Source organism: Oncorhynchus kisutch, linkage group LG15 (genome assembly GCF_002021735.2).
Source record: "Oncorhynchus kisutch isolate 150728-3 linkage group LG15, Okis_V2, whole genome shotgun sequence".
Taxonomy (NCBI): domain Eukaryota; kingdom Metazoa; phylum Chordata; class Actinopteri; order Salmoniformes; family Salmonidae; genus Oncorhynchus; species Oncorhynchus kisutch.
The window spans coordinates 57736800-57762897 of NC_034188.2; the positions used below are offsets into that span (position 1 = coordinate 57736800).

At 43.1% G+C, this 26098-nt stretch overlaps 3 protein-coding genes across 9 annotated transcripts in view; 1 reads left to right on the forward strand and 2 right to left on the reverse strand.

Moving 5' to 3' along the window:
- The window catches only part of mark4b (MAP/microtubule affinity-regulating kinase 4b), a 51795-nt gene extending 45434 nt beyond the window's left edge, over positions 1-6361 (reverse strand). For 4 of the 6 annotated variants that reach the window (XM_020503005.2, XM_020503007.2, XM_031790629.1 and 1 more), the window contains exon 1: positions 5348-6360. In XM_020503005.2, coding sequence (XP_020358594.1) covers positions 5348-5395 — 48 coding nt within the window. In that variant the 5' untranslated portion in view covers positions 5396-6360. Of the gene's footprint in view, positions 1-5347 lie in introns of all 6 variants that reach the window. The other 2 variants (XM_020503004.2, XM_020503009.2) reach the window with 2 other exon arrangements.
- A 3914-nt stretch (positions 6362-10275) lies between these two features.
- On the forward strand, positions 10276-13666 carry si:dkey-182i3.11 (insulin-like growth factor-binding protein complex acid labile subunit). The gene is made up of 2 exons (XM_020503721.2): positions 10276-10442; positions 11388-13666. Exon 2 carries the CDS (start codon positions 11403-11405, stop codon positions 13455-13457), a length of 2055 nt encoding a protein of 684 aa, XP_020359310.1. The 5' UTR covers positions 10276-10442; positions 11388-11402; the 3' UTR covers positions 13458-13666.
- Positions 13667-19389: 5723 nt separating this feature from the next.
- On the reverse strand, positions 19390-25908 carry LOC109905576 (gastrula zinc finger protein XlCGF26.1). 2 transcript variants are annotated; one of them, XM_020503021.2, is made up of 4 exons: positions 25565-25908; positions 21658-21922; positions 21448-21530; positions 19390-21186 (listed from the first exon to the last, which is right to left on the reverse strand). In XM_020503021.2, exons 1-4 carry the CDS (start codon positions 25709-25711, stop codon positions 19777-19779), a joined length of 1905 nt encoding a protein of 634 aa, XP_020358610.1. In that variant the 5' UTR covers positions 25712-25908; the 3' UTR covers positions 19390-19776. The 2 variants fall into 2 exon arrangements, with proteins under 2 accessions (XP_020358610.1, XP_020358611.1); XM_020503022.2 differs by having other exon boundaries at positions 25589-25890.
- Positions 25909-26098: the final 190 nt, after the last annotated feature.

Below are 26098 nucleotides of genomic sequence, written 5' to 3' on the forward strand. Positions count from 1 at the left end.
TGGTTTGTTGTTAACAATGATTTACCAAAATCTTAAAAACATGTTGAAGCCCCATCCCACCCTACTTTACACACATCCTGATACACTACGTCAACCTTCATGCAACACGTTTTCACTCTCCCACACACCCCCAGGCTGTCCCAGGCTGTCCCACACACCCCCAGGCTGTCCCACACACCCCCAGGCTGTCACAGGCTGTCCCACACACCCCCAGGCTGTCCCAGGCTGTCCCACACACCCCCAGGCTGTCCCAGGCTGTCCCAGGGAACGAGACCGAGGAAGACGGTACAATCTAAAATCATTTTAATTACAGATGGGTCCTTCTTGGAGGTACGGCGCAAGCCACGTGATAGGAGGAGATCGGTGTGAACTTTCTTGTGTTATGCCACCTCCTTTTCTCTCAGCATAGATCTCGGATTTGGAGGGAAGTGGACTGGGAAGTGAAAGTCCCCTAAGTTTCCATTGAGAGATTTCAAACAAAAGGAACGTTTGACCCAGACTCCAAGAGCAGGCCAATCATTTTGATCCCTGGCCTGCAACATTTCTGTCACATAAAGGACCACCAACATGTGTTTTTTGTTAAACGGCCAGTGCAGCATACCAAATGTTTTTCCTGTGTAATGTATATACCCACACTATGAGGTTGGAATAACACTGTGAATCTGTGAAAATGATAATGCCCTTTTAGCGTAAGAGCTGTTTGAAACGTCTGTCTAAAATTTCAGCCTGTTTTGCTGGGATGGAGTGTTGGCCTGCCTGGTGACATCACCATGTGGTAAATTAGTTAATAGATGAGTTAATCATATGAAAGAGAGTTCCAAACCGCTCTGTCAATAAGAGCTAGCTTTCAGTTATCCCTTCCCCACAAACCACTCACAGACAGTTCTATCAAAATTCCTGAATGAGAAAATGCTCTTTGCTAAGAAGCTATTTGTGTTTCTTTTTGACTATTGTAATTCAAAACAATCACAGTAAGGTACTTAATTTTTACCCAAAAATGATTTGATATGGAGATTAAAAACATCTGCATTGAAACTTTAAGGTGTTCATTTGGGGATAGAATAGTATTGTATTGTCTCAGTGCAGAAACATTTTGACCATATCAAAAACATTAGGTGTGATGAGAGGAGTCTGCTCATTTGATTATCTGTGCTGTAAAGGTAATCAAGTTTAACAGTGTGGCATCACTACAGACCCAGGTTCGATCCCAAGCTGTATCGCAGCCGGCCGCGACCGTGAGACCCATGAGGCGGCGCACAATCGGACCAGCGTCGTCTGGGTTAGGGGATGGTTTGGCCGGCCGGGATTTTCTTGTCCCATCGTGCTGTAGTGACTCCTTGTGGCAGGCCAAGCACCTGAAAGCTGACCTCGATCGCCAGCTGGACGGTGTTTCCTCCGAAACATTAGTGTGGCTGGCTTCCTGGTTAAGCTAGCAGTGTATCAAGAAACAGTGTGGCTTGGCAGGGTTATGTTTTGGGGGACGCATGGCTCTCGACCTTCGCCTCTCCCGAGTCTGTAGGGGAGTTGCAGCGATGGGACAAGACTGTAACTACCATTTGGATATCACGAAATTGGGAGGAAAAAGGGGTAAAAGTAAAAAATAAAAATAAATAAATAAATAAAAATAGTTTAGCAGTGTCACAATGACAATATTTAAGTCAAATAAAATAAAAGGTTATTGTCACATGCGCCAAATACAACAGGTGTAGACTTAACTGTGAAATGTTTGCTACCAAGCCCTTCCCAATGATGCCGAACTAAAAAATATAAGACAAATAAAAATATTAACACAAGAGGAATAAAATACACAAGAATGGAGGTATATACAGGGAGTAGCAAGACCAGATCTATGTGCAGGGGTACGAGGTATTTGAGCTAGATATGTACATGAAGGCAGGGTAAAGTGACGAGGCATCAGGATAGATAATAATAAAAGTTAAATAAAGAACCGAGTAGCAGCAGCAAATGATGAGTCTAAAAGTGCCTGGATGTATGTATGTATGTATGTATGTATGTATGTATGTATGTATGTGTGTATGTGTGTGTGTGTGTGTGTGTGTGTGTGTGTGTGTGTGTGTGTGTGTGTGTGTGTGTGTGTGTGTGTGTGTGTGTGTGTGTGTGTGTGTGTATGTAATGTGTGTATGTATGTATGTTTGTGTCGTGTCGGTATGCGTGTGCGAGCGTGTGTGTGTATGTGTACGCAAGCATGTGTGTGTGTATATGTGTGTTTAGCCGTCTTATGGCTATTTAGCAGTCTTATGGCTTGGGGGTAGATGCAGTCTCGGAGCCTGTTGTTCTGAGAGCCACTGCTATGGTACCATTTGCCGGATGGTTGCAGAGTAAACAGTCTATGGCTTGGATGGCTGGGACACCGCCTGATATAAAGGTCATGGATGGCAAGGAGCTCTGCTCCAGTGATGTATTGGACTGCCCGCACCACCATCTGTAGCACTTTGTGGTCAAGGGTGGTTCATTTTCCATACCAAGCGGTGATGCAGTGAGGCAAAGATGCTCTCGATGGTGCAGCTGTAGGGATCCGAGGATCCATGCGAAATCTTTTTAGCCTCCTGAGGGGGGAAAGGCGCTGTAGTGCCCTCTTCACAACTGTGTGTGTGTGTGTACCCTGTCAAGTCCTTAGTGATGTGGACACCAAGGAACTTGAAGCTCTCGACCCGCTTCACTACAGCCCAGTCGATGAGGATGGGGGTGTGCGCTCCCCTCTTTCTCCTGTAGTCCATGATTAGCTCCTTGGTCTGACGTTGAGGGAGAGGTTGTTGTCATGGCAGAGGTGTTGTTGCCTACCCTCACCACCTGGGGCCTTCCCATCAGGAAGTCCAGGATCTAGTTAAAGAGGAAGGTGTTCAGTCCCTGGGTCCCCAGCTTTGTGATGAGCTTGGAGGGGACCCAAGGTGTTGAATACTGAGCTGTAGTCTATCAACAGCATTCTCACATAGTTATTTCCCCTCTTGTCCAGGTGGGAGAGGGCAGTGTGAAGTGCAATTGAGATTGCGTCATCTGAGGATCTGTTGGGGCGCTATGTGAATTGGGAGTGGGTCGGTGTCTGGGATGAGACAGACCCTATTCTTCTCTGATATATCCACCTGTATAATAATGCTTTTGTTGGGGCCTCCTGGGTGGTGCAGTGGTCTAGGGCACTGCATTGCAGTGCTAGCTGTGCCACCAGAGACTCTGGGTTCGTGCCCAGGCTCTGTCGCAGCGGCCGCGACCGGGAGGTCCGTGGGACGACGCACAATTGGCCTAGCGTCGTCCGTGTTAGGGAGGGTTTGGCCGGTAGGGATATCCTTGTCTCATCGTGCACCAGTGACTCCTGTGGTGGGCTGGGCGCAGTGCACGCTAACCAGGTTGCCATGGTGTTTCCTCCGACACATTGGTGCGGCTGGCTTCCGGGTTGGCTGCACGCTGTGTTAAGAAGCAGTGCGGCTTGGTTGGGTTGTGTTTAGGAGGACGCATGGCTTTCAACCTTCGTCTCTCCCGAGCCCGTACGGGAGTTGTAGCGATGAGACAAGATAGTAACTACTAACAATTGGATACCATGAAATGGGGGTAAATTTAAAATAATAATGCTTTTGTCTGGGATGATGGTCTTGATGTGTGTCATGACCAGCCTTTAAAAGTCATATAGGCAGGTTACCTTGGAGTTCTTGGGAACAGTGACAATGGTGGTCAGCTTGAAACATGTTGGGATTACAGACTGGGACAAGGTTAGATTGAAAATGTCCTTGAAGACACTTGCCAACTGGTCTGCGCATGCTTTGAGAAAACGCCCTGTTATTCCATCTGGCCCGGCAGCCTTGCGAGTGTTAACCTGTTTAAATGTTTTACTCACATCCTCCACGGAGAGCGAGATCACACAGTCATTCGGAACAACATAGGCTTTCACACAATACTCTGTTTTGTATTCCTTGAAGTGAACATAAAGTGGTTGTAATTAAGATAATCATGTTATCAAATATTTACTCTCGTATTGTCACTTGATGTGAATGGAAGTCCTTCTGGAAGTCTGTCCTTTCTGAAAAGGACAACAAGCATGACCTGCTTCATGAATGTCTCAAAGATTTCTATGCCTTTTCTTTACATATATATTTTAGAAAAACAATGTAAGCTCAGGCCATGTATTGTGTAGTACCATAATATTATCCTAATATAGCCCTACAGCCCACCAATCAACAAACATCTTGCCATGCCCTAATACTATGGATGAGGGTGGGCACAGCATGGTGAGACAGACCCTATCCCCCTCTGTATATCCACCTGTCAATGATGCTTTGTTAACTAATTCAACTCAAATGCATTTTTGTAGTGAATCTATCTGCCTTTTAGGGTGTCACTATTGTTTGCCACTCCTTCCAGGAAGGACCAAGTCAATGCCATGATAATGTGAGACCTGCTTAGATATAGGATTTGAATGGTTATTTATTGTAGCAGAGGGTGATCAACAAATAAAAGCAACAACAATCAGCAGACAATAGAACGTAATATGTTATGTGGGTGTGGCCTAATATAATTGTCTATTTATCTATTGTTCGTCTTTGTAAATAAATAAATAAACTGGGGCCTGTCCAATGTTTTGATCAAAATACTGGGTGGATTGTCACACTTCTGAGTGTCTGGCCGAGGATCACTGTCAAAAAACAGATAAAACTGTCTAGCTTCAAATGCCAGTCATCCGTAAAGGAGGTCTGTGCAAAAAGGGTGAGCTACTTGTCCCTTTAAGCTCTGTTATTCTACAATGATACTGTACTGAGCAGACTAGACTCAAGCCAAACATCCCCTTCATGATTGTTGGGAATTAGAAGAGGTAAGGAGCTTTTCGATGGCAATTAACAAAATGTCCTCTTTTCAGCATTCCTTTAAAAAAAATTGTGAAACATAGACATTTAAACCAAAGTGACATATGTGCCTGAGAGGCTGTATACAAACCTGCCACTGCATTAGCTCGGCCACATTTGTTTCACATTGAATTGACATATTATTACATACTGGTATGACAGTGTTACAGTTGTATCATTATTGATTTCCAGATTTTCTAGGGACAGAATGTGCTCTCTCAAAATGATGTATTATGGGTTATTCTGTTCACTTGAACAAAATGTACAGAGTGAATTAATTATGGTTTTAACAGCAGTGCAAATAGGCTACAGAAAGCCTTCCCCATCAATCAATAATGATTGTATCGGCTTTATGCATCCTCCTGTCGTTTTTTAATACGTTAACTTGTCACCTTGCTTGATTCTATGCCACTGTTCCATTTATAGGGTGTAATTCACATGACTGTCTGACATAAACAAAAGCTTATATAAGACAGTAAAATGTATTAAATACTTACGAGGTCCGATTTCCGCTCGTTCCCAGGTAGTGCTGCACGAGAAGACATTGTCCCTGAGGTATCCTTTCTATTAGACTAAATGCCAATTTGGTTTGTATGTAGGTATGTACAGGATTAACGTTATATTCTACCGAGGTTAACAGTCGACATTGGCCGCTCCACCGCCTAGCCAGTGTTCAAAGGCAATAGACGCCAATCCTACCGGCAACCCCAGGTTCGAGAGCAGTGAGACAGAATTGTATCCTCAAACAATACTCATTTTTATTGTAAAAGGGCAGCACCGAACACGAAATTATACAGACAATTGTCTAGAAAACTGTCTGAATAGCCTACTTACTAGGCTATCCACTTCATGTTTGGCTGATTCTTCATGTGAAGAAAGGCATCAATGCTGTGCTTCATTATGGAAATAAAATTAAACCAAAATGGGTTTATTCTAACTATCGCACCATTACTATACTAAAAATATTTTTTAGAAAGCAATTATGTGTGGTCCAGTGATGCCTGTGGGTGTATGTCCGGAACACAGAAGTTTGTTATATCCAATAAAAACAATTGGCAAAACTAAAAACATAGGTCAGGTGGTCTGCGCGTACCACGACCATGGGTGGATGTCTGTCGTTGAGAAATATGTATTTTTTGGGGGGGTGCCAAATGATGCTCGCAAAACCAACCACTCCCAAGGCAAAACACTGAACGACTTAAGACTAATTGTCAACCAGCATTTCATAGTTGATTATTTAATAATTAACCGTCAACAGAAACAATACAACGACATGACAATTGCGGATAAAGCATCGGCGAATATACAGTTACCCCCTTTCTCTTTCTGTTCGCGATGGACCACTTCCGAAAAAGTAGCCGTCGAATAATAATCAACGTTCGAAAAATTATTTATCTTGGATTCTTGCAGATATCCTTCATTACTATCAGTTGTAACATTTGCCTACATAAAAAGACATCCCCAAACTGTATGACAAGAGCAAGAAGGAAGAACGTCAAGCAAAATAATAGGCAGGGCTGCGTCGGAGGTTCAGTAACACACCCTTCCCCCATGTTCTTAAAGAGACAATTTCCCCATTCATTAATCGGTAGAACAGCAGTTACCAGCACAAACCACACGCCAACCACGTTGGCAAGCAATACTCTGTACAGTAATGTCATCACTTGACACTGCAGACAGCATCTTTTGGGCATTTGACAACAGGGGTGACAGCGCCCTATCTAAAATAGACACACTTAAACAAAGCAACAAACAACTACTGTACTTGTATTTAATTTCCCCTCCACTTGTAATTTCTATTGTTGTGAGAACAAACCATCTGTTCTCTGGTGTATAGCATTTCTATGTTTTAATCTAGCTATATTATTCACGTCTACTTATAGATTATACCAAGTGGGTGATGACAGCAGAAGCACACCACCAAAGACTATAGACTCACCTGTACAAATCGGACACGAGAGGGTCGGGCCCATGAACACCTCATTCTGCTGTGGTCCCGGGGATCTTGCTATTTTGTTATTGAGATAGGCATATAGTGGATGTTGGTTTAGCGCTTTTCTTGGTTTCGCATGGGTGATACAGCAGTGTGAGAAAGTGAGCCACTATTGAAACAGTGTGAACCTGACAAGTTCCACGCGTCAGACTCTCTCTAATCAGCATCTAGTCCCGAAGCATCATTAAGCAGTCATTTGGGACCAAATCATTTGGAAACCGCTTTATGTGGAATTTTCAATAGTCCTAATGGGGTATGTGCAAAGGCAGGTAAAGTGTTGGTGTCAGTTGGTGCTGCTCTTTCCACAGTGTGTACCACGGAGAGAGCCTGGACATGATTGTAAGTGATGTGTGCACACGGAGTAGGTCAGGGTGATCGACCAGGGCCCAGCCCACCACTGCATCCCTGGTTGACCCTGAGGAACTAAACACACACCACCTCTAGTCAGGTCCACTGTCCACTGTCTGACTCAAGACTCTTGGCAGATCTGATTTGATATGGCTTCACGAATTAATAGTATTAGTACTGTATTAATAACCCATTAGTAGTCCATTCATTCCAAACATGTTACCTTATAACTTCAGCTGAGAGAGTGTTGAACCCTTTGAACTATTTGACTTCTACGTTATAATAAAAAAAACAAGCCCACTCAATGTAGGCCTATAATAACATGGCAACATGAACGGTCCACTGTTATCCAAACTCCAAAATGCTTTACATATCCTCGGACACTGGTTGTTTCTGCGCTGACACCACTGGAGGAGAGTTACAAAGTACTGTAACTTCTCTCTATTCCAGTTGACCTACTATATTTCAGACCAAGTCATCACAACGTTCTAATTACAATTGTTGGTAGGCAGCTCCACAGCCAACCCCCCACTGCATTCATCTCTATCTAATCTGGCAGAGATTATGACGTCTGGAGGCACACTGGAGGCCATGCTCTGCCCTTAATCAAGAGTCTGTCCAACCCTGGCCCTGATGCCCAGGATGTTGTTGTTCAAAGTTTAGAAATAACTTTTTGTGAACAGAATCATTATTATATTTGATAAGCCTTGACTGTAATTCAAAAATGATTGAACATGTTGTCCAACTGTTTATTTGAATACAAATTGATAAAGGAACCAAATAGATAGAAATATAGGCCATTGATTGTATACATCATGGTTTACAAGAGTATATCGGCAACAAAATAATGCATTGGTTAAGTTACCATTGAAATAGGTAAGATTGGCATTTTTAGGAATTATGTTTCTAAATATCTCATGTGTAGATCATACTTTTGCTTGTTATATTGATATTGTTTGTTGATTGACATTTTTAGATACATCATGTTGGTGAGAAGTTGCAATGTCATCCTGTTTGCTTTCTGGGCTGTGTTGCAATTCTGTATGTTGTAGAGGGCCACCTAGTGGAGTAGTAGCCTCATCATGGCCGGAGGCATCCTTATAACTGTTGTGATGGCGTCATCTTGTGGTTATCAATGATTATTTCACTTGTGGTGGCAGTGTTTTGTTGTATCATCAGCAAAACCCCATTTTATCCATAGAGTTGTGACATGATGATTGCCTGCAGCTTTCTTAGTCATGTGCTAGTCAGTCTCACTTTCATCTAGCATAAACTTACTTGCCATGCTTCTAGGCTCTGAGATATATGCTTGGTGATTGAAACTAACAAACTCAGCAAAAAAAGAAACGCCCCTTTTTCGGGACCCTGTCTTTCAAAGATAATTCGTAAAAATACAAATAACTTCACAGATCTTCATTGTAAAGGATTTAAACACTGTTTCCCATGCTTGTTCAATGAACCATAAACAATTAATGAACATGCACCTGTGGAACGGTCGTTAAGACACTAACAGCTTACAGACGGTAGGCAATTAAGGTCCCAGTTAAGAAATCTTAGGACTAAAGAGGCCTTACTACTGACTCTGAAAAACACCAAAAGAAAGTTGCCCGGGGTCCCTGCTCATCTGTGTGAACGTGCCTTAGGCATGCTGCAATGAGGCATGAGGACTGCAGATGTGGCCAGGGCAATAGAGGGCAATATCCGTACTGTGATACGCCTAAAACAGCGCTACAGGGTAACAGAATGGACAGCTGATCATCCTCGGAGTGGCAGACCGAGATATACCAGGAACGCACAATCACTCCATCAGCGCTCAGACTGTCCGCAATAGGCTGAGAGAGGCTGGACTGAGGGCTTGTAGGTCTGTTGTAAGGCAGGTCCTCACCAGACATCACCGGCAACAGCGTCGCCTATGGGCACAAACCCACCGTCGCTGGACCAGAGAGGGCTGGCAAAAAGTGCTCTTCACTGACGAGTCGCGGTTTTGTCTCACCAGGGGTGATGGCTGATTCGCGTTTATCGTCGAAGGAATGAGCGTTACACCGAGGCCTGTACTCTGGAGCGGGATCGATTTGGAGGTGGAGGGTCCGTCATGGTCTGGGGCGGTGTGTCACAGCATCATCGGACTGAGTTTATTGTCATTGCAGGCAGTCTCAGCGCTGTGTGTTACAGGTAGACATCCTCCTCCCTCATGTGGTACCCTTCCTGCAGGCTCATCCTGACATGACCCTCCAGCATGACAATTCCACCAGCCATACTGCTCATTCTGTGCGTGATTTCCTGCAAGACAGGAATGTCAGTGTTCTGTCATGGCCAGCGAAGAGCCCGGATCTCAATCCCATTGAGCACGTCTGGAACCTGTTGGATCAGAGGGTGAGGGCTAGGGCCATTCCCCCCAGAAATGTTCGGGAACTTGCAGGTGCCTTGGTGGAAGTGTGGGGTAACATCTCACAGCAAGAACAGGCAAATCTGGTGCAGTCCATGAGGAGGAGTTGCACTGCAGTACTTAATGCAGCTGGTGTGGCCACCAGATACGGACTGTTACTTTTGAATTTGACCCCCCCTTTGTTCAGGGACACATTATTCAATTTCTGTTTGTCACATGTCTGTGGAACTTGTTCAGTTTATGTCTCAGTTGTTGAATCGTATGTTCATACAAATATTTACACATGTTAAGTTTACTGAAAATAAACACAGTTGACAGTGAGAAGATGTTTATTTTTTGCTGAGTTTACATTATAGAAGTAAATAGAAAGTGAACCAGCTAAACAGACCATTGCGGCACTCTTTCTTTCTCTCTCTCTCTCTCTCTCTCTCTCTCTCTCTCTCTCTCAGCACAGTACATTACTATGTAATAATAAGGTTACAAATACTATATGTCCCATCAAAATGTGTGTGCCTTTTGCATTTTCACTTTTTTCACTTTTGCACTTTTGCTTTACCCTAGACACAGCCTCGACTGATTGCAGTGCGGTCACAGATGAAGCTTTGAAGTGGTTTCTATCATTTTCTTGGTACTGACATGCATCTGTCACATCTAGACACATGCTTAGCTTTCTGTGGTAATCAAATGTGAGACTGATCTGATGTCACAGACAGGGTCTCCAAACTGCAGAAATTGTGCTGACTTATTAGGAAGTTTCCGACACTTCGTAAAAACCTCACCTTTAAAATGAAGAATTAATCTCTGTGCCTTTCACAATTTATGACTCACAGCTATCAGATGCAGCACTAATCTCTCCTCCTCAAAGGTAAGTTGACTTATGACTAGTGAATACCATTTTTGGTCAAATATTTTCATGCAACAGTGTGTTTTCAAAGTCAGAATGCATGCACACATTTTACACTTTTGTCATTGCTAAAACTTCTTAAAGGGGCAATCTGCCTCGCTTGATGCATTTTAGACTTTAAAGTTAATGATTTTTGAAGAATATAACTTATCGATGCCTCATTAGCTTAGTTCAACTGTCGTACCCCATCAGAACCAAAAACATTTACTCTTTTGTTTGTAAACATCGTAATTGTAAACAAACAATGTATAGCCTCAAAACATGGTTTACACAATTTTTTCCCTTGTATCCATAGCTCTCCCCATGAATTTGAGAGTATTACATTTTTGCAGCCCAAGCTTTTTACCAAAACAGTGGTGTGGGGACGCTTTGTTATTGTTTGAACTGCAGGTTCCCCCTTAAATCTCAATAAAAGTTTTAATGATGAAAGGGAATCTACTGGAAAGACAGATTGTGCCACTCCCAAGCAATCCGTTGGGTCCCATTTTATAGTAAGTGACAGGGAAAGTATATATTTATTAAGTTGGCAAGCACAGTGTAATTATAATGTACTCATTGCTACACAGTGCTGACATGTTTATAGACAAACTCCACTATGTATTTATTTGGAGACTGAAAACTTTTCATTTAGCTCATACGCCAGCATTTTGGATTTGTGATCAAATGTTTTCTTTCTGTACTGCAAATGCATCCAACAAGTTTGTAGAGTCGCAAGATTTTCACGTAATTAACAAGACATTGAGACATTGTACTGGATATCCAAAGAAAGGAACAATGAAATGGCATAGATTACATTGAAACTGTTGAGCAGGATGTGTACCGTAAGCAGGAATTATGGTTCAACAGAAGTTTCATATATTTGTTTCACATCTCATGTTGGCCCGCTTTCCTTCCCTGTCACATCAGCACTATTTCCTGGCGATGTTGGGGATTTTAAGCACGGTCATCATGGCCCTCATCTCAGTCGCTGCTACCTGCCCTGCCTCACCATGTGAATGTCTGGACAACTTCACAGTCAGCTGCCCGGACAAGAGGCTGAAGAAGTTCCCTAACCTCCCCGATGGTATTGAGGAGCTTTATATGGCCCACAACCTGATCCAGGCATTCCCCACCAGTGGACTGGAGCAGCTGCAGTTCCTGGATCTCACCAAAAACCGCCTCAATGTCTCCTTGACCTCCAACTTCATCTGGCCCAACATGAGCAGCCTGGTCAAGCTGTTTCTCAGGGGTAATTGCCTGGGTTCACTGGGCCCTGGGCAGCTCAAAGGCCTCTCAGCGCTCACCTTCCTGGACCTCAGTGAGAACCACATGGAGGCCTTGCACCCAGGATCTCTCCAAGGCCTTGGTCAATTGAAGACGCTCATTCTCACACTGAACCAGATCAACAGCCTGCAGTACGGGGCACTGAGTGGAGCCCCTGCACTCACTGACCTTCACCTGAGCAGCAACAGTATTGTGGAGTTTGAAGAAGGGGTGTTTGAGAACTCCTCCAAGTTGGTAAAGCTGATTTTGTCCAAGAACAACTTGGTTAGCATTGGGAATGGCACATTCAGGGGAGCAGTTAACCTGAGTCATCTGGACCTCAGTGGAAACAAGTTTGATTTTGTGCCCATTGCTGCCCTGAGGGATGTGTCACAGCTGCACAGCTTGTACCTCCAGAAGAACAGCATCACCTTCATACCAGAAGATGCTTTCTCTGAGCTCAGCCATCTAAGGATTTTGGTTTTGAATAATAACTGCCTGAGCAGAATAGCTGAGGACTCATTGAGCGGTCTATTCCATCTCGGTCAATTGGATCTGAGCTACAATAACCTCAAATCCCTCCCCTCTGAAGTTTTTCAATATGTAGGCAGACTGGAGCTCCTGGATCTCTACCATAACAACCTGACATACCTTCCAGAGGACCTGTTTCACAACCTAACTAGGCTGAGAGAGCTGCAGCTTGACAGCAACAAGATCTCATCCATTCCACCAGGGCTCTTTCACATGATGTCTAAGCTAAGGGAACTCCAGCTGGCCAACAATCAGATATCTGACCTCCACAAAGCCTTGTTCTCCAGCTTGAGGAGCCTACGGAAACTCTACCTGGACAACAACGTACTAAGCAAGATTCCCAGAGGCCTATTCCACAAGACCAAGAGTCTCAGGGAGCTACAGTTAGACAATAACCACCTCAGGTCTCTCGCTAGGTCCATCTTCCATGGTCTGACAAAACTCCACTTCCTGAAGCTCTTCAACAACCGTCTCACAGCAATTCAACCTGAGCAGTTTTCTACCCTTGGTGAACTGAGAGAGCTCCTGTTGAATGAAAACCTGATTGAAGATATTCCAAAAGGCTTATTTTCTAAGCTTCGAAGCCTCAAGATTCTGGATTTGAACAACAACCGCCTCACAGCACTGGCTTCTACAGACTTTGATGGGTTAGGTGCCCTAAAGGAGCTTAATCTCAGCTTCAACCAGCTTCATGATCTCCCATATGCCACCTTCTACTCCCTGGATGATTTACGTAGACTCCTTCTCCAGAACAACCACTTGGTGTCCTTGCACCCTCAAGTTTTCTCCCCCCTGGTCGACTTACAGGAGCTTGACTTGGACAACAACCAGATCAAACTGCTACACCCTGACGTGTTTCAAGGCCTTCACCACCTCCAGAAACTGCACCTGAAATCAAACCGCCTCAGTACTCTTGTGAATGGGACACTGGAGCCTCTGGAGAGCCTGAAGATCCTCCACCTGGAGGGGAACCCCTGGGACTGCTCTTGCAGATCACCCATTCTGTACATCAATAACTGGATTATCAACAATACCCAGAAGCTACAGGACAAACCCATGTGTTCCTCAATCAACCGACCCATTTCACAGCCTGCAAATCTATTAAAACCCTGTGTGAGCGTTGCATGCTGCCACAGAAGCAAATTTCCCCTAGAGATGCTGACAGTGCTTACAGCTTGGCTTCTAGGTATTGGTTTTCTGTGACTTCCTTTTGCGGTTTCTTTCCTGTTTTCAGATGGTTATGTTTATTGCTTTCATGCAACTGTCTATTGCAAATGCATTGTTAAGAATCTAAGTTGATGTAGTGTAAAGATTAAAATACCATGGAATTGTGTTTTTAAATAAACTCAGCAAAAAAAGAAACGTCCTCTCACTGTCACGGTCTTCCTCCTCTTCATCGGAAGAGGAGAGGCGAGAAGGATCAGAGGACCAATATGCGGCGTGGTATGTGTTCATAGGGATTTTTAATGAAGAGAACACTGAACACTGCAACACTATACAAAAGAGTAACAAAAACAATAAACCAATGACGACTGTGAAGCTACAAATGAGACCTGTGCTGACACAAGCCACTAACATAGACAATCACCCACAAACAAACAGTGCAACCCAGGCTACCTAAGTATGATTCTCAATCAGAGACAACTAATGACACCTGCCTCTGATTGAGAACCATACTAGGCCGAAACATAGAAATACCCAAATCATAGAAAAACAAACATAGACTGCCCACCCCAACTCACGCCCTGACCATACTAAATAATGACAAAACAAAGGAAATAAAGGTCAGAACGTGACACTCACTGTCAACTGCTTTTATTTTCAGCAAGTTTAACGTGTGTAAATATTTGTATGAACATAACAAGATTCAACAACTGAGACATAAACTGAACAAGTTCCACAGACATGTGACTAACAGAAATGTAATATTGTGTCTTTGAACAAAGGGGAGGTCAAAATAAATCAAAAGTAACAGTCAGTATCTGGTGTGGCCACAAGCTGCATTAAGTACTGCAGTGCATCTCCTCCTCATGGACTGCACCAGATTTGCCAGTTCTTTCTGTGAGATGTTACCCCACTCTTTCACCAAGGCACCTGCAAGTTCCCGAACATTTCTGGGGGGAATGGTCCTAGCCCTCACCCTCCGATCCAACAGGTCCCAGACGGGCTCAATGGGATTGAGATCCGGGCTCATCGCTGGCCATGGCAGAACACTGACATTCCTGTCTTGCAGGAAATCACTCACAGAATGAGCAGTATGGCTGGTGGCATTGTCATGCTGGAGGGTCATGTCAGGATGAGCCTGCAGGAAGGGTACCACATGAGGGAGGAGGATGTCTACCTGCAACACACAGCGTTGAGACTGCCTGCAATGACAACAAGCTCAGTCCGATGATGCTGTGACACACCACCCCAGACCATGATGCCCCAGACCTCCACCTCCACCTCCAAATCGTCCCGCTCCAGAGTACAGGCCTCGGTGTAACGCTCATTCCTTCGACGATAACCGCAAATCCAACCATCACCTCTGGTGAGACAAAATCGTGACTCATCAGTGAAGAGCACTTTTTGCCAGTCCTGTCTGGTCCAGCGACGGTGGGTTTGTGCCCATAGGCGACGCTGTTGCCGGTGATGTCTGGTGAGGACCTGCCTTACAACAGGCCTACAAGCCCTCAATCCAGCCTCTCCTAGTCTATTGCAGACAGTCTGAGCACTGATGGAGGGATTGTGCGTTACTGGTGTAACTCGGGCAGTTGTTGTTGCCATCCTGTAGCTGTCCTGCAGGTGTGATGTTTGGATGTATCTATCCTGTGCAGATGTTGTTAGTTACATGTGGTCTGCCACTACGAGGACGATCAGCTATCCATCACGTCTTCCTGTAGCGCTGTCTTAGGCGTCTCACAGTACGGACATTGCAATTTATTGCCCTGGCCTCATCTGCAGTCCTCATGTCTCATTGCAGCAAGCCTAAGGCACATTCCCGCAGATGAGCAGGGACCCTGGGCATCTTTCTTTTGGTGTTTTTCAGAGTCAGTAGAAAGGCCTTTTTAGTGTCCTAAGTTTTCATAACTGTGACCGTAATTGCCTACCAACTGTAAGCTGTTAGGCTCTTAACGACCGTTCCACAGGTGCATGTTCATGAATTGTTTATGGTTCATTGAACAAGCATGGGAAACAGAGTTTAACCCTTTTACAATGAAGATCTGTGAAGTTATTTGGATTTTTACTAATTATCTTTGAAAGAGGGTCATGAAAAAGGGACGTTTCTTTTTTTTGCTGAGATTATTTTGTTTTTCTTTTAAATAATAGTAACTATTTCATTTAATTTCTTGAAATGTTATAATATCTGCCATAATTTGGGATCATGATGTGAATTAGACTGAAATGAGTGCTGTTCAGAGTTAATAAACTTAAGGCATTTATTGTATAATGTATGACTAATTGCCCATGCATGGATACAAAACGTACATACATACTCTCTCCAACTTGAGACATGCAGTCGCACTCAGAGATACACCTGCTTGTGCTTCTAAATGCCACTAGACATCACTGCGTTCCCACTGTGCAGAGTCAAAGATACATTCGCATACAAGTGCTGAGGGGCATTATTGCTGAGCATTCGTGAGTGAGCCTTGAGTCAAACTTTTATGAGGTTGAATGTGATTAACCCTAAATTGAAAGAAATTAAGGAAACTGTGGAACATGGGGTCAGGTCAGGCACCCTAAGCAGAACACAGCAGAACACATGAGGTTTGGTCCCTCACCTCCTGCACTGCATTCTAGGTGGGGTGCTGCTGAAGAGTGGCTGGGTGGCTAGAAAGTGGCTCTTAATCTAAATGACAAATTATCTGCTATTAAGTACATTGAGTATGTCAGAGAACTTTGGGGAAAATACCCAAAGGTCTTTGGTCTTGGTGAGTTTGGTCTGTAAACATGGAAATTCTGCCATGCCCAATTTGACTGACAGGCAGCAAATGTAGACTTTTGATTTTGAGGAAGGAGGATTGGAGGGAAGGATGATCCTAGATGGGTGCAAGGCAGACCACCATAACCACATATTACATTAATTAATCAATGTAAAGTGTGCAACAATATCATTATGGAAATCATGAATTGATTACCCTATAAGGATTTGCATATTTGCACACTTACCATAGCAATTTAAGTACCCAAGTTAACATAACATGAATTAGGTTACCAGTGCAAACAGGTTAGATTACGTGCCCCTTACTGCCCTCAAGGATGTGTCACTGCACCCCTTCTCCAGAACAACCGCTTGGTGGCTTTGCACCCTCAAGTCTTCGCCCCCCTGCCCGACTTACAGGAGCTTGACTTGGACAACAACCAGATCAAACTGCTACACCCTAACATGTTTCAAGGCCTTCACCACCTCCAGAAACAGCACCTGAAATCAAACCGCCTCAGTACTCTTGTGAATGGGACACTGGAGCCTCTGGAGAACCTGAAGATCCTCCACCTGGAGGGGAACCCCTGGGACTGCCCTTGCAGATCACCCATTTCTGTACAGTGGCAAGAAAAAGTATGTGAACCCTTTGGAATTACCTGGATGTCTACATAAATTGGTCATCAAATTTGATCTGATCTTCATCTAAATCACAACAATAGACAAACATAGTGTGCTTGAACTAATAACACGCAAAGTATTGTATTTTTCTTGTCTATATTGAATACATAATTTAAACATTTACAATATAGGTTGGGGAAAGTATGTGAACCCCTAGGCTAATGACTTTTGCAAAAGCTCTTTGGAGTCAGGAGTCAGCTAATCTGGAGTCCAATCAATGAGACTAGATTGGAGATGTTGGTTAGAGCTGCCTTGCTCTATAAAAAACACTCACAAAAATTGAGTTTGCTATTCACAAGAAGCATTTCCTGATTACTGGAATAAAAGAGATCTCAGAAGACCTAAGATTAAGAATGGTTGACTTGCATAAAGCTGGAAAGGGTTTACAAAAGTATCTCTAAAAGCCTTGATGTTCATCAGTCCACGGTAAGACAAATTGTCTATAAATGGAGAAAGTTCAGCACTGTTGCTACTTTCCCTAGGAGTGGCCGTCCTGCAAAGATGACTGCAAGAGCACAGCGCAGAATGTTAAAGGAGGTTAAGAAGAATCCTAGAGTGTCAGCTAAAGACTTACAGAAATCTCTGGAAGATGCTAACATTTCTGTTGACGAGTCTACAATACATAAAACACTAAACGAGAATGGTGTTCATGGGAGGACACCATGGAAGAAGCCATTGCTGTCCAAAAAAACCCATTGCTGCACATCTGAAGTTTGCAAAAGTGCATCTGGATGTTTCACAGCGCTACTGGCAAAATATTCTGTGGAGATGATATTCATGTTGAGTTGTTTGGAAGGAACACACAACACTATGTGTGGAGAAAAAAAGGCACAGCACTTCAACATCAAAACCTCATCCCAACTGTAAAGTAAGGTGGAGGGAGCATCGTGATTTTGGGCTGCTTTGCTGCATCAAGGCCTGGACAGCTTGCTATCATTGATGGAAAAATTTATTCCCAAGTTTATCAAGACATTTTGCAAGAGAATGTTAGGCTGTCTGCCAATTGAAGCTAAACAAAAGTTGGCTGATGCAACATGACAATGACCCAAAACACGGAAGTAAATCAACAACAGAATGGCTTCAACAGAAGAAAATATACCTTCTGGAGTGGCCCAGTCAGAGTTCTGGCCCCAACCCGATGGAGATGCTGTGGCATGATCTCAAGAGAGCAATTCACATCAGAAATCCCAAGAATATTGCTGAGCTGAAACAGTTTTGTAAAGTGGAATGGTCCAAAATTCCTCCTGACCATTGTGCAGGTCTGATCCGCAACTACAGAAAACGTTCGTTTGAGGTTATTGCTGCCAAAGGAGGGCCAACCAGTTATTAAAGGGTTTCACATACTTTTCCCACCCTGCACTGTGAATGTTTACATGGTGTGTTCAATAAAGACATGAAAACGTATAATTGTTTGTGTGTTATTAGTTTAAGCAGACTGTGTTTGTCTATTGTTGTGACCTAGATGAAGATCAGATCAAATGTTATGACCAAATTATACAGAAATCCAGGTACTTCCAAAGGGTTCACATACTTTTTCTTGCCACTGTACATCAGTAACTGGATCATCAACAACACCCAGAAGCTACAGGGTGAACCCATGTGTTCCTCACTCAACCGACCCATTTCACAGCCTGCAAACCTATTAAAACCCTGTGTGAGCATTGCATGCTGCCCCAGAAGCAAATTTCCCCTAGAGATGCTGACAGTGCTTACAGCTTGGCTTCTAGGTATTGGTTTTCTGTGACTTCCTTTTGCAGTTTCTTTGTTTTCAGATGGTTATGTTTATTGCTTTCATGCAACTGTCTATTGCAAATGCACTGTAAAGAATCTAAGTTTAAAATGCCACAGAATTATGTTTTTAAATGCTTAATTGAAAACTCATGGTTTTATTTTTATTTCATTTCTTGATCATTTACAATATCTGCCATAATGTGAGATCTTGATGTGAATTAGACTCAAAGGAGTGTTGTTCGGAGTTAATAAACTTAAGGCATTTACTGTATAATGTATGACTAATTGCCCATCCATGGATACAAAACATACATACATACTCTCTCCAACTTGAGACATGCAGTCGCACTCAGAGATACAACTGCTTGTGCTTCTAAATGCCATTACACATCCCTGCGTACCCACTGTACAGAGTCAAAGATACTACATTAGCCTACAAGTGCTGAGGGGCATTATTGCTGAGCATTTGTGAGTGAGCCTTGAGTAAACCTTTAGAGGTTGAACGTGATTAGCGCCATAGAGGGACACCAACCTGTAGGCACCCGATAATTTGAATCCTTAAAAAAAAGCAGCACACTAGCAGCTCCGATGCAATAAATTAATAACCAACGTTTCGACTGCAAGCTGTCTTCATCAGGGTTTCAGACATGTTTCGCTCTACTGACCAGCCACCCACCTAAAAAATGTTTAATAAATTATCCCTCAATAACCCTTCAATTTGCTCAATATTATGTTGCAGCTGTTAGAGGGACTATATGCACAGATAGCAAGAACAACAAGAAATGCTTCAAAATATATACACACACACACACAGAGGACTAATTTCAAGAGTTTTATTTACCATTGGCTCACAAATGAGACAACAATAATAAAAGGTACACAAGACAAGAAAGGTTACAGATGTACATCCTTCTCAAATAAATTAGTCTCTGCTCCATTGAACAGCTACTGGACCACCAGCCAATCCAAGTCCTTCTACCCAACAAAGGCAACTGGTTATTCATTTTTCAAAATCAAAGTTGATTTCTAAAACAAGTCATGTTTCAAATTAAATACTTTGAATAGGGCTGTTTTGACAACCAATCTTATCAGTACACTTCATATGTCAAGTATGCCACTCACTGACCTATAAATGCATTTTTAATGCCGAGACAATTGTTCAAACCAAGTGTGGTCCATCGCAATACGAGGCTATGCCTATTGGTTTTAGATATAGTAACACTTGTGATCTTTCAGATTCCTCAGGTAGGAAAAACTCTTCCCGCATTTGTCGCACATGTAAAGTTTCTCTCCTGTGTGGATTTGTTTGTGGGCTTTGAGGCTGTTGCCCTGGTTGAAGCTCCTCCCACAGAGGTCACAGCTAAAAGGCTTCTCTCCAGTGTGTATCCGCTGGTGCCTGTTGAGGTTCCCAGTGTTGCTGAAACATTTCCCACACGTTTCACAGCTGAAAGGCTTCTCCCCAGTATGGACCGCCTGGTGGGTTTTCAGGCTGCTGTGTTGAGTGAACATCCTTCCACACACGTCACAGGTGAACGGTCTCTCCCCAGTGTGAGTTTTCATGTGTATGTTCAGGTAGCTGACCGACTTGAAGCTCTTGTTGCATAGGCCACAGCTGTGCGGCTTCTCCATAGTGTGGAGTTGCTGGTGCGATTTGAGGTGAGTGAGAGAACTGAGACTACTACCGCACACTGAGCACATACAAGGCATCTCTGCTGTGTGAGTCTGAAGGTGTGTCTTGAGGGAGTTGACGCAAGCCAGGACTGTCCCGCACACCACACAGAGGAAGGCGCTCTCTCCTGCGTGGGTTCTTTGGTGCATTTTCAGAGCACTTCTTTGAATGAAACATTTCCCACACGTCTCACAGGTAAATGGCCTCTCTCCTGTGTGGATCCGCTGGTGGCCTTTCAGAGTGTCTGCCTGGTTGAAGCTTTTCCCGCACGTATCGCAACGGAACGGTTTCTCACCGGTGTGTATACGCTGGTGCCTGTGGAGATTTCCTGGTATGCTGAAACTCTTCTTGCAGATCTCACACCTGTACTTCCTCTCTCCCGTGTGGACGATCTGGTGCATCTTGAGACCGTGGGCCCGGTTAAAGCTCTTGCCACATTCGTCACAGCGGAACGGTCTCAACCCTGCATGGAGTCTCTGGTGATTCTTGAGTAGCTGCTTTAGGGTGAAAGCTTTACCACACTCGCCACATGTGTGCGGTCTCTCTCCTGTGTGAAGCAGCTGGTGTGCATCCAAACTGCGTTTAAAGGAAAAACCTCTGCCGCACTGCTGGCAGATAAAAGGTTTCTCCGCTGCTGCATGGATCGCCTGGTGAGCTTTCAGCTGGATCAGTTTGCTGAATGTCTTCCTGCAGTGCTTGCAGCTAAGGTGGTTCTCCTTTTTGGGCTTTGCCCGACGAGCCCCTGTGATCTTTGGCTTTCTCAAACGCTTTGGCCCTGTGTCGCCACCTTTGTCCTTTGGGTCCGTTGTAGGGCTCTCCGGGTCACTCACTTCCTGTGCCTGGCTCTCTAAAAAATGACTTGGGTCTGATGTGCTGTTGTACAGGTACTCTTCCAACCCTTCTTCTTTGATAACAACTGACTCGATCGTGTCCTCCATGTTGGAGTGCTGAGATGGAGAGGGAAAGCAGTTTTAGACTCCGATCTATGTATAATGATATCATACAACAGAATTCACCAAAGGGATGAAATGCTTCTTGTACTCACTTTAAATAATTACATACAATTGGTACCAAATGGTGCATAATGACACTTGTGTGATATAGACAAGTAAATAGGTTGTTACTTTATGTACCCCCTAGTAATTCCAGACAGCTTTCCAAGAACTAAACCTTTAACAGAATATTGTCAGTTACACAAATAGACCTACCTCATTTACAGTTGAGGGAAGTCTCCCTTTCCACAGGTGGAGGATGGGGGAGCGTTTCACTTCTGCATCACCAGCGCAAAAGCCTGAAAAAGATTGCAGTCAAAATCAAAAAGGTTTGCATCGAATTCAAAAGCACTGATTTTAGTAACAGTGTGCAAAAGCAATCTAACACCAGATTGATGGCCTATCTGAAATAATGCCAAGTCTCACCTGGTTGTGTGCCTTTTAACTGGTGGATGACCTTGACTTCACTGCAGCAGCCAATGGCTGATGTGTTCTCTCGTCCTCCACTCCCTTCTAAAACAGTCCTCAGTTCGGTCTCAACCGCGTCTAGCCTCTTCTTCAAGTCCTCATTCTCAGTTTGACTCCGAGACACTTCCAGATGCAGAACAGAGGAGCACTCGTTGAATAGCTGGTAGATTTTGTCCACAGCCTCCTTAGCCAGTATCTCCATGAAAGAGGTCAACTGGGTCAACTGAGTGAAAAGAACAAAAGCAAGTTGAAGGCATACAGGTTATATTATTCACAGAACAAACTTCAGTTTACTAAACTAGCTAGCTACCATTATAAAACGTAGCTGACAAGTATTTCTGGCGATTATAATTAATTCAGACAAACATTCTAAGTGTAATTAATACATTTCATATACGCTATAGCAAAAATTATAATTTGTGTTCATGAAGGTCTTAGGTAACAGAACATGAAAATATTTTGTTTTCCAAATAACACAAAATAATTTATTGGTTTGTTACTGTAGGATAAATAAACGTAACGCAGTAATTCAAGTGTTCAATCAATTGTATTTGTGGAGAGCCTTTTGTTATAACTATGGAACAGAAAGCATGTGTGTTGGAACACGGTAGCATATTTTTTTTATAACAAAATAAAAATACCCCAACCACCAAGAAACGGTCAGCATCATACGTGGTCAAATTATGAAAACATCAGTAGTCTAAACATTAGAAGTGTCAGGTTTGCTTGATAGTGAAAATCACCACAAAAGAAAATGGCATTTTAATGAATATACTGTAAGTGTTGATATGATAGCAGGCAAAAATAGTCAGTTGTCATCTGCTTGTGCTTACATGGTGTGCGTCTTCAAGCAATGGCATCAGTTAGAGCATGTCACAAACAATGAAAGCTGGTGAGTTTGTTGCTGATGTTTTAGGGCCTGCTCTCTGTGATAACAGTTTGTGCTGATAATTGGCCAGTAGCTCGTTCTATGCAAACGGTGCTGTCCCTTCTCTGAGCGCACACCATTCTCTCTTATTCGGAGGCTCAGAATAATCAGAGATGTCATCAGGATTCATTTCTTCCCCATCAGTCGTTCTCATTCAGATTTGGTAGCAAAGCTAACACAGCATGTGCATCCATTTGTCTTGGTCTTCTTGCCATTGTAAAAGATGCATGTTCTCACTGACTGTGTACTCTAAGGCCAGAGTTGACTGATAGGACTGCTTGGATTCGGTGGACTGATTATAATTACAATAGATCAATAAAATAGCCCGCCCTGTTCTTAATTCACAAGTGGTGATTACACAATTATGCATCGTCCGCTTCCCCTCATGCATTCGTCCCATCAACTCACGCATTCGCCCCATCATACTTCATTTATTTGATCTGTTGTGTTATGTGTGATTTTAGTTTTGGTATAGTTTAGGTTCAGTTGAGGTAATTATCGGGGTGATTATCAACTGGGCACGGCACATTCAACTATTGGGAGCAGACCCTACTGTCGGGAGGAGGGGCAACAGGGGGAAACCATTTAAAATGACATGCCCGCCTAAAACTGGTTATAATACTACTTCTGTTTGTGATATTAAGATTCTAACAACCGTGTGTTTTATAGACTTATTAAGTAATAGTCAAAAACAGAGGGGCATGACTTTAAAAATTAATGAGCAGTCCAAATGACAGCTTTACCAGGTTCTAATGTGGGTTTTATAGTAAAGACATGTAATTTAAACTGTAAAAATGTATTACCTTTTAAATGTGGCATGAACACAACCAGTCATGCTTTCATCTGATTGTCAAAAAATACTTGAAGTGTAAGTTACCTTCACACGTTCATCCAAAAATACAATTCCAGCATCCAAACAGTGTACCTGACAACTTTCCTTCAATTCACAAGTGGCTGAAACTACCATATCACCGGAGAAAGCATCCAATTGATTGAAAAAGCACCACTCTGTCTCAGTATTTGTAGCCCATGTATCTGATTCTGTCTGGCCAAAAAGAGTATGACATGCCATGCTCTTTTTGTCCAGGCAGCATCATATACATGGGCTACAAATACTGAGACAGAGGGGCACTGTTTCGCACGCTCTGATGATTTCTCTGAGATTGAGTCTTTCTTGGTCAAAATAAATGATCAATATTTAAATATTTTTATTTGGATTGCTGCACTGTTGGAACTAGCAGCACAAGCATTTCGCTACACCAGCAAAAACATCTGATAATCTATTATTGAGAAGAGAATTGTATTGGATTCACTGTTTGTGTACCATGTCTATTAGAGGTCTCCTAGAGGTCTGAATCAAGAGTTTGAGATTAGACAATTGATTACCTGAATGTTACTTTACTTTAATTTGTCTTGCCTTACCGGTTACCCGCTTGGTCATTTTGTAAATATATATTATTTTCTGGAACCATTACATGCACCCATCTCATTATTTAAGATACACAAATGTTTTGGCACCCACCATTCGTCATGTCCGCAATGGTCATGTGAGGTGAAATGTGTATATTTTGGGGTGTGAACACTCAGTGTTTGACCTGACGAATATCCGTTTCGGATAGCAACGCTGTCAATAAAGCGTGAATTGGGAGCTTTAACAGTCTGGAGGCCTTCTTGTTCTATACTAGTATTCTTTATTAACCCAGCACTTATGTTTTTTAAAGATGTGTGTATGACCACAAACTTCTCTAAACACATGTATGTGACCAATAAAATGTTATTTGATGTACGATCAGAACGCTGGCCCTGGGCTAAAGGATGGCACAGATTGTATTATATTGACCAGATACTATAGTGGCCGTTGTAACAATGAAATAGGCGGGATTATGAATCTGTGGCTGTGGTAACTAATGACGACCAGGCACAGTGCAAAATTGCCGGGATGTCACGTGTCCTAATTATATATATAAAACTTTTTATTTCACCTTTATTTAACCAGGTAGGCTAGTTGAGAACAAGTTCTCATTTGCAACTGCGACCTGGCCAAGATAAAGCATAGCAGTCAGTAAACGTATCATATCAGTAAACTTCTATTCGATCAAATAAGCCACACAGCAAATAAGACATTCAACGTGCTTTTAACCAAATACGGTACTCATTGACCTCCATACAAAGTTAAAAATGCCACCTGCTGAGATAACAGATTTTTGTGCCCAGTTACCCCGTTCGCTTCGCCTCTTCTTTGGGGACAGGGAACCCCAGTCCTCGGAAGCCAGTTTGGTGACGCTTTTGCCCCAGCAATAATCAACTAATCATAGTCTTCAGTTTAGAATATAGCCAGATATTTATCTCGTATTGATGGTTTCATTTAACCATCCAAACGAAATGTATGCAGCCGGCAATACACTGGTATCCCAGTGGACCGGTTCATACCTAAAACAGTTTTCATACAACTGCAAAGGCATGGGTTATAGATCTGTCTTTCTCGTTGATCAGTCACTCTCCTTGAAAACAAGAGGTATGTCTGTTCTGTGTGAGCTATTTCTGTTTCCAGTGCTTAAGTTTCGTTTTTGCATCTTTTACTTTTGTACACCAGCTACAAACAATATTTTTGATCAAGGAAAATATATTTCACAGCGGTTAACACTATACTGTGTTGTCACAAACTGAAATTAGGCGAAGTATTAGAATTTTAGCAACCAGGAAATGGCGGAGCGATTTCTGCATAGTGCATCTTTAAATCAAAATGAAGCAAAACAAAACGAAATGGGGAGGGCTCTTTTTGAATGTATCCAATAGCAACTCTCGTTTGCGATTTCCGTCTGGAGTAAACGGTTTCGGCGTAATGATTACGCCCCAGGGCGGAGGCTGCAACCTCGGTGTAATTAACTAGCCGACTGGTTTACAAAATGCCATACTTTACACAATCAGCAGATATACCTGTTCGTTTGGGGTTTCACTCACGTTCTCTCCCGTTGCTGGCACTTCAGACGAGGCAGAACCCTCGAAAACTTTGCTAATTTCTGTAACAGTCGCGCTGACCATTATCTCCAAAATGGATCCAATCTGTCCTTGCAAAATTGACATTTTTGTCGAAATCACAACGCACTTACAAATCTTTGTAAATATGCGCTATTGGCCAAGTTGACCTAGCGCTATGTAACGTTAGCTACAAAATAAGTGTAGCTAGTGCTGTTAGCAGTGTTGTTGTCCGACTGACCTGAAACAACTCGAACGGCATACGTCACATGTTCTTCCGGGTCGAGGCGTGGGTTTTTAGTGGATACATTAGCCACAAAGTCAATGTGGCTATATCGTAAAAATGTATGAAAACAAACATTTGCTTCTTGATTCTTGATTTAAGGTTAGGGACAGATCAACATTTACTTGGCGGGATGAGCTGGTCCAACTCAAGGTGTCATAAAAAATAATGCACCCCTCTTTCCAACATTAAACATATTCACATGACCCTCC

What these genes read in the sequence shown, in the direction of transcription:
- si:dkey-182i3.11 (XM_020503721.2), top strand. Translation starts at nt 11,403, where the DNA reads ATGTTGGGGATTTTAAGCACGGTCATCATGGCCCTCATCTCAGTCGCT.
- LOC109905576 (XM_020503021.2), bottom strand. Translation starts at nt 25,711, where the DNA reads ATGTCAATTTTGCAAGGACAGATTGGATCCATTTTGGAGATAATGGTC. An exon ending in GTGAAACCCCAAACGAACAG is followed by an intron (nt 21,923 to 25,564) that starts GTATATCTGCTG and finishes CTTTTCACTCAG; the next exon opens with TTGACCCAGTTGACCTCTTT. An exon ending in TTCCCTCAACTGTAAATGAG is followed by an intron (nt 21,187 to 21,447) that starts GTAGGTCTATTT and finishes TCTCCATCTCAG; the next exon opens with CACTCCAACATGGAGGACAC.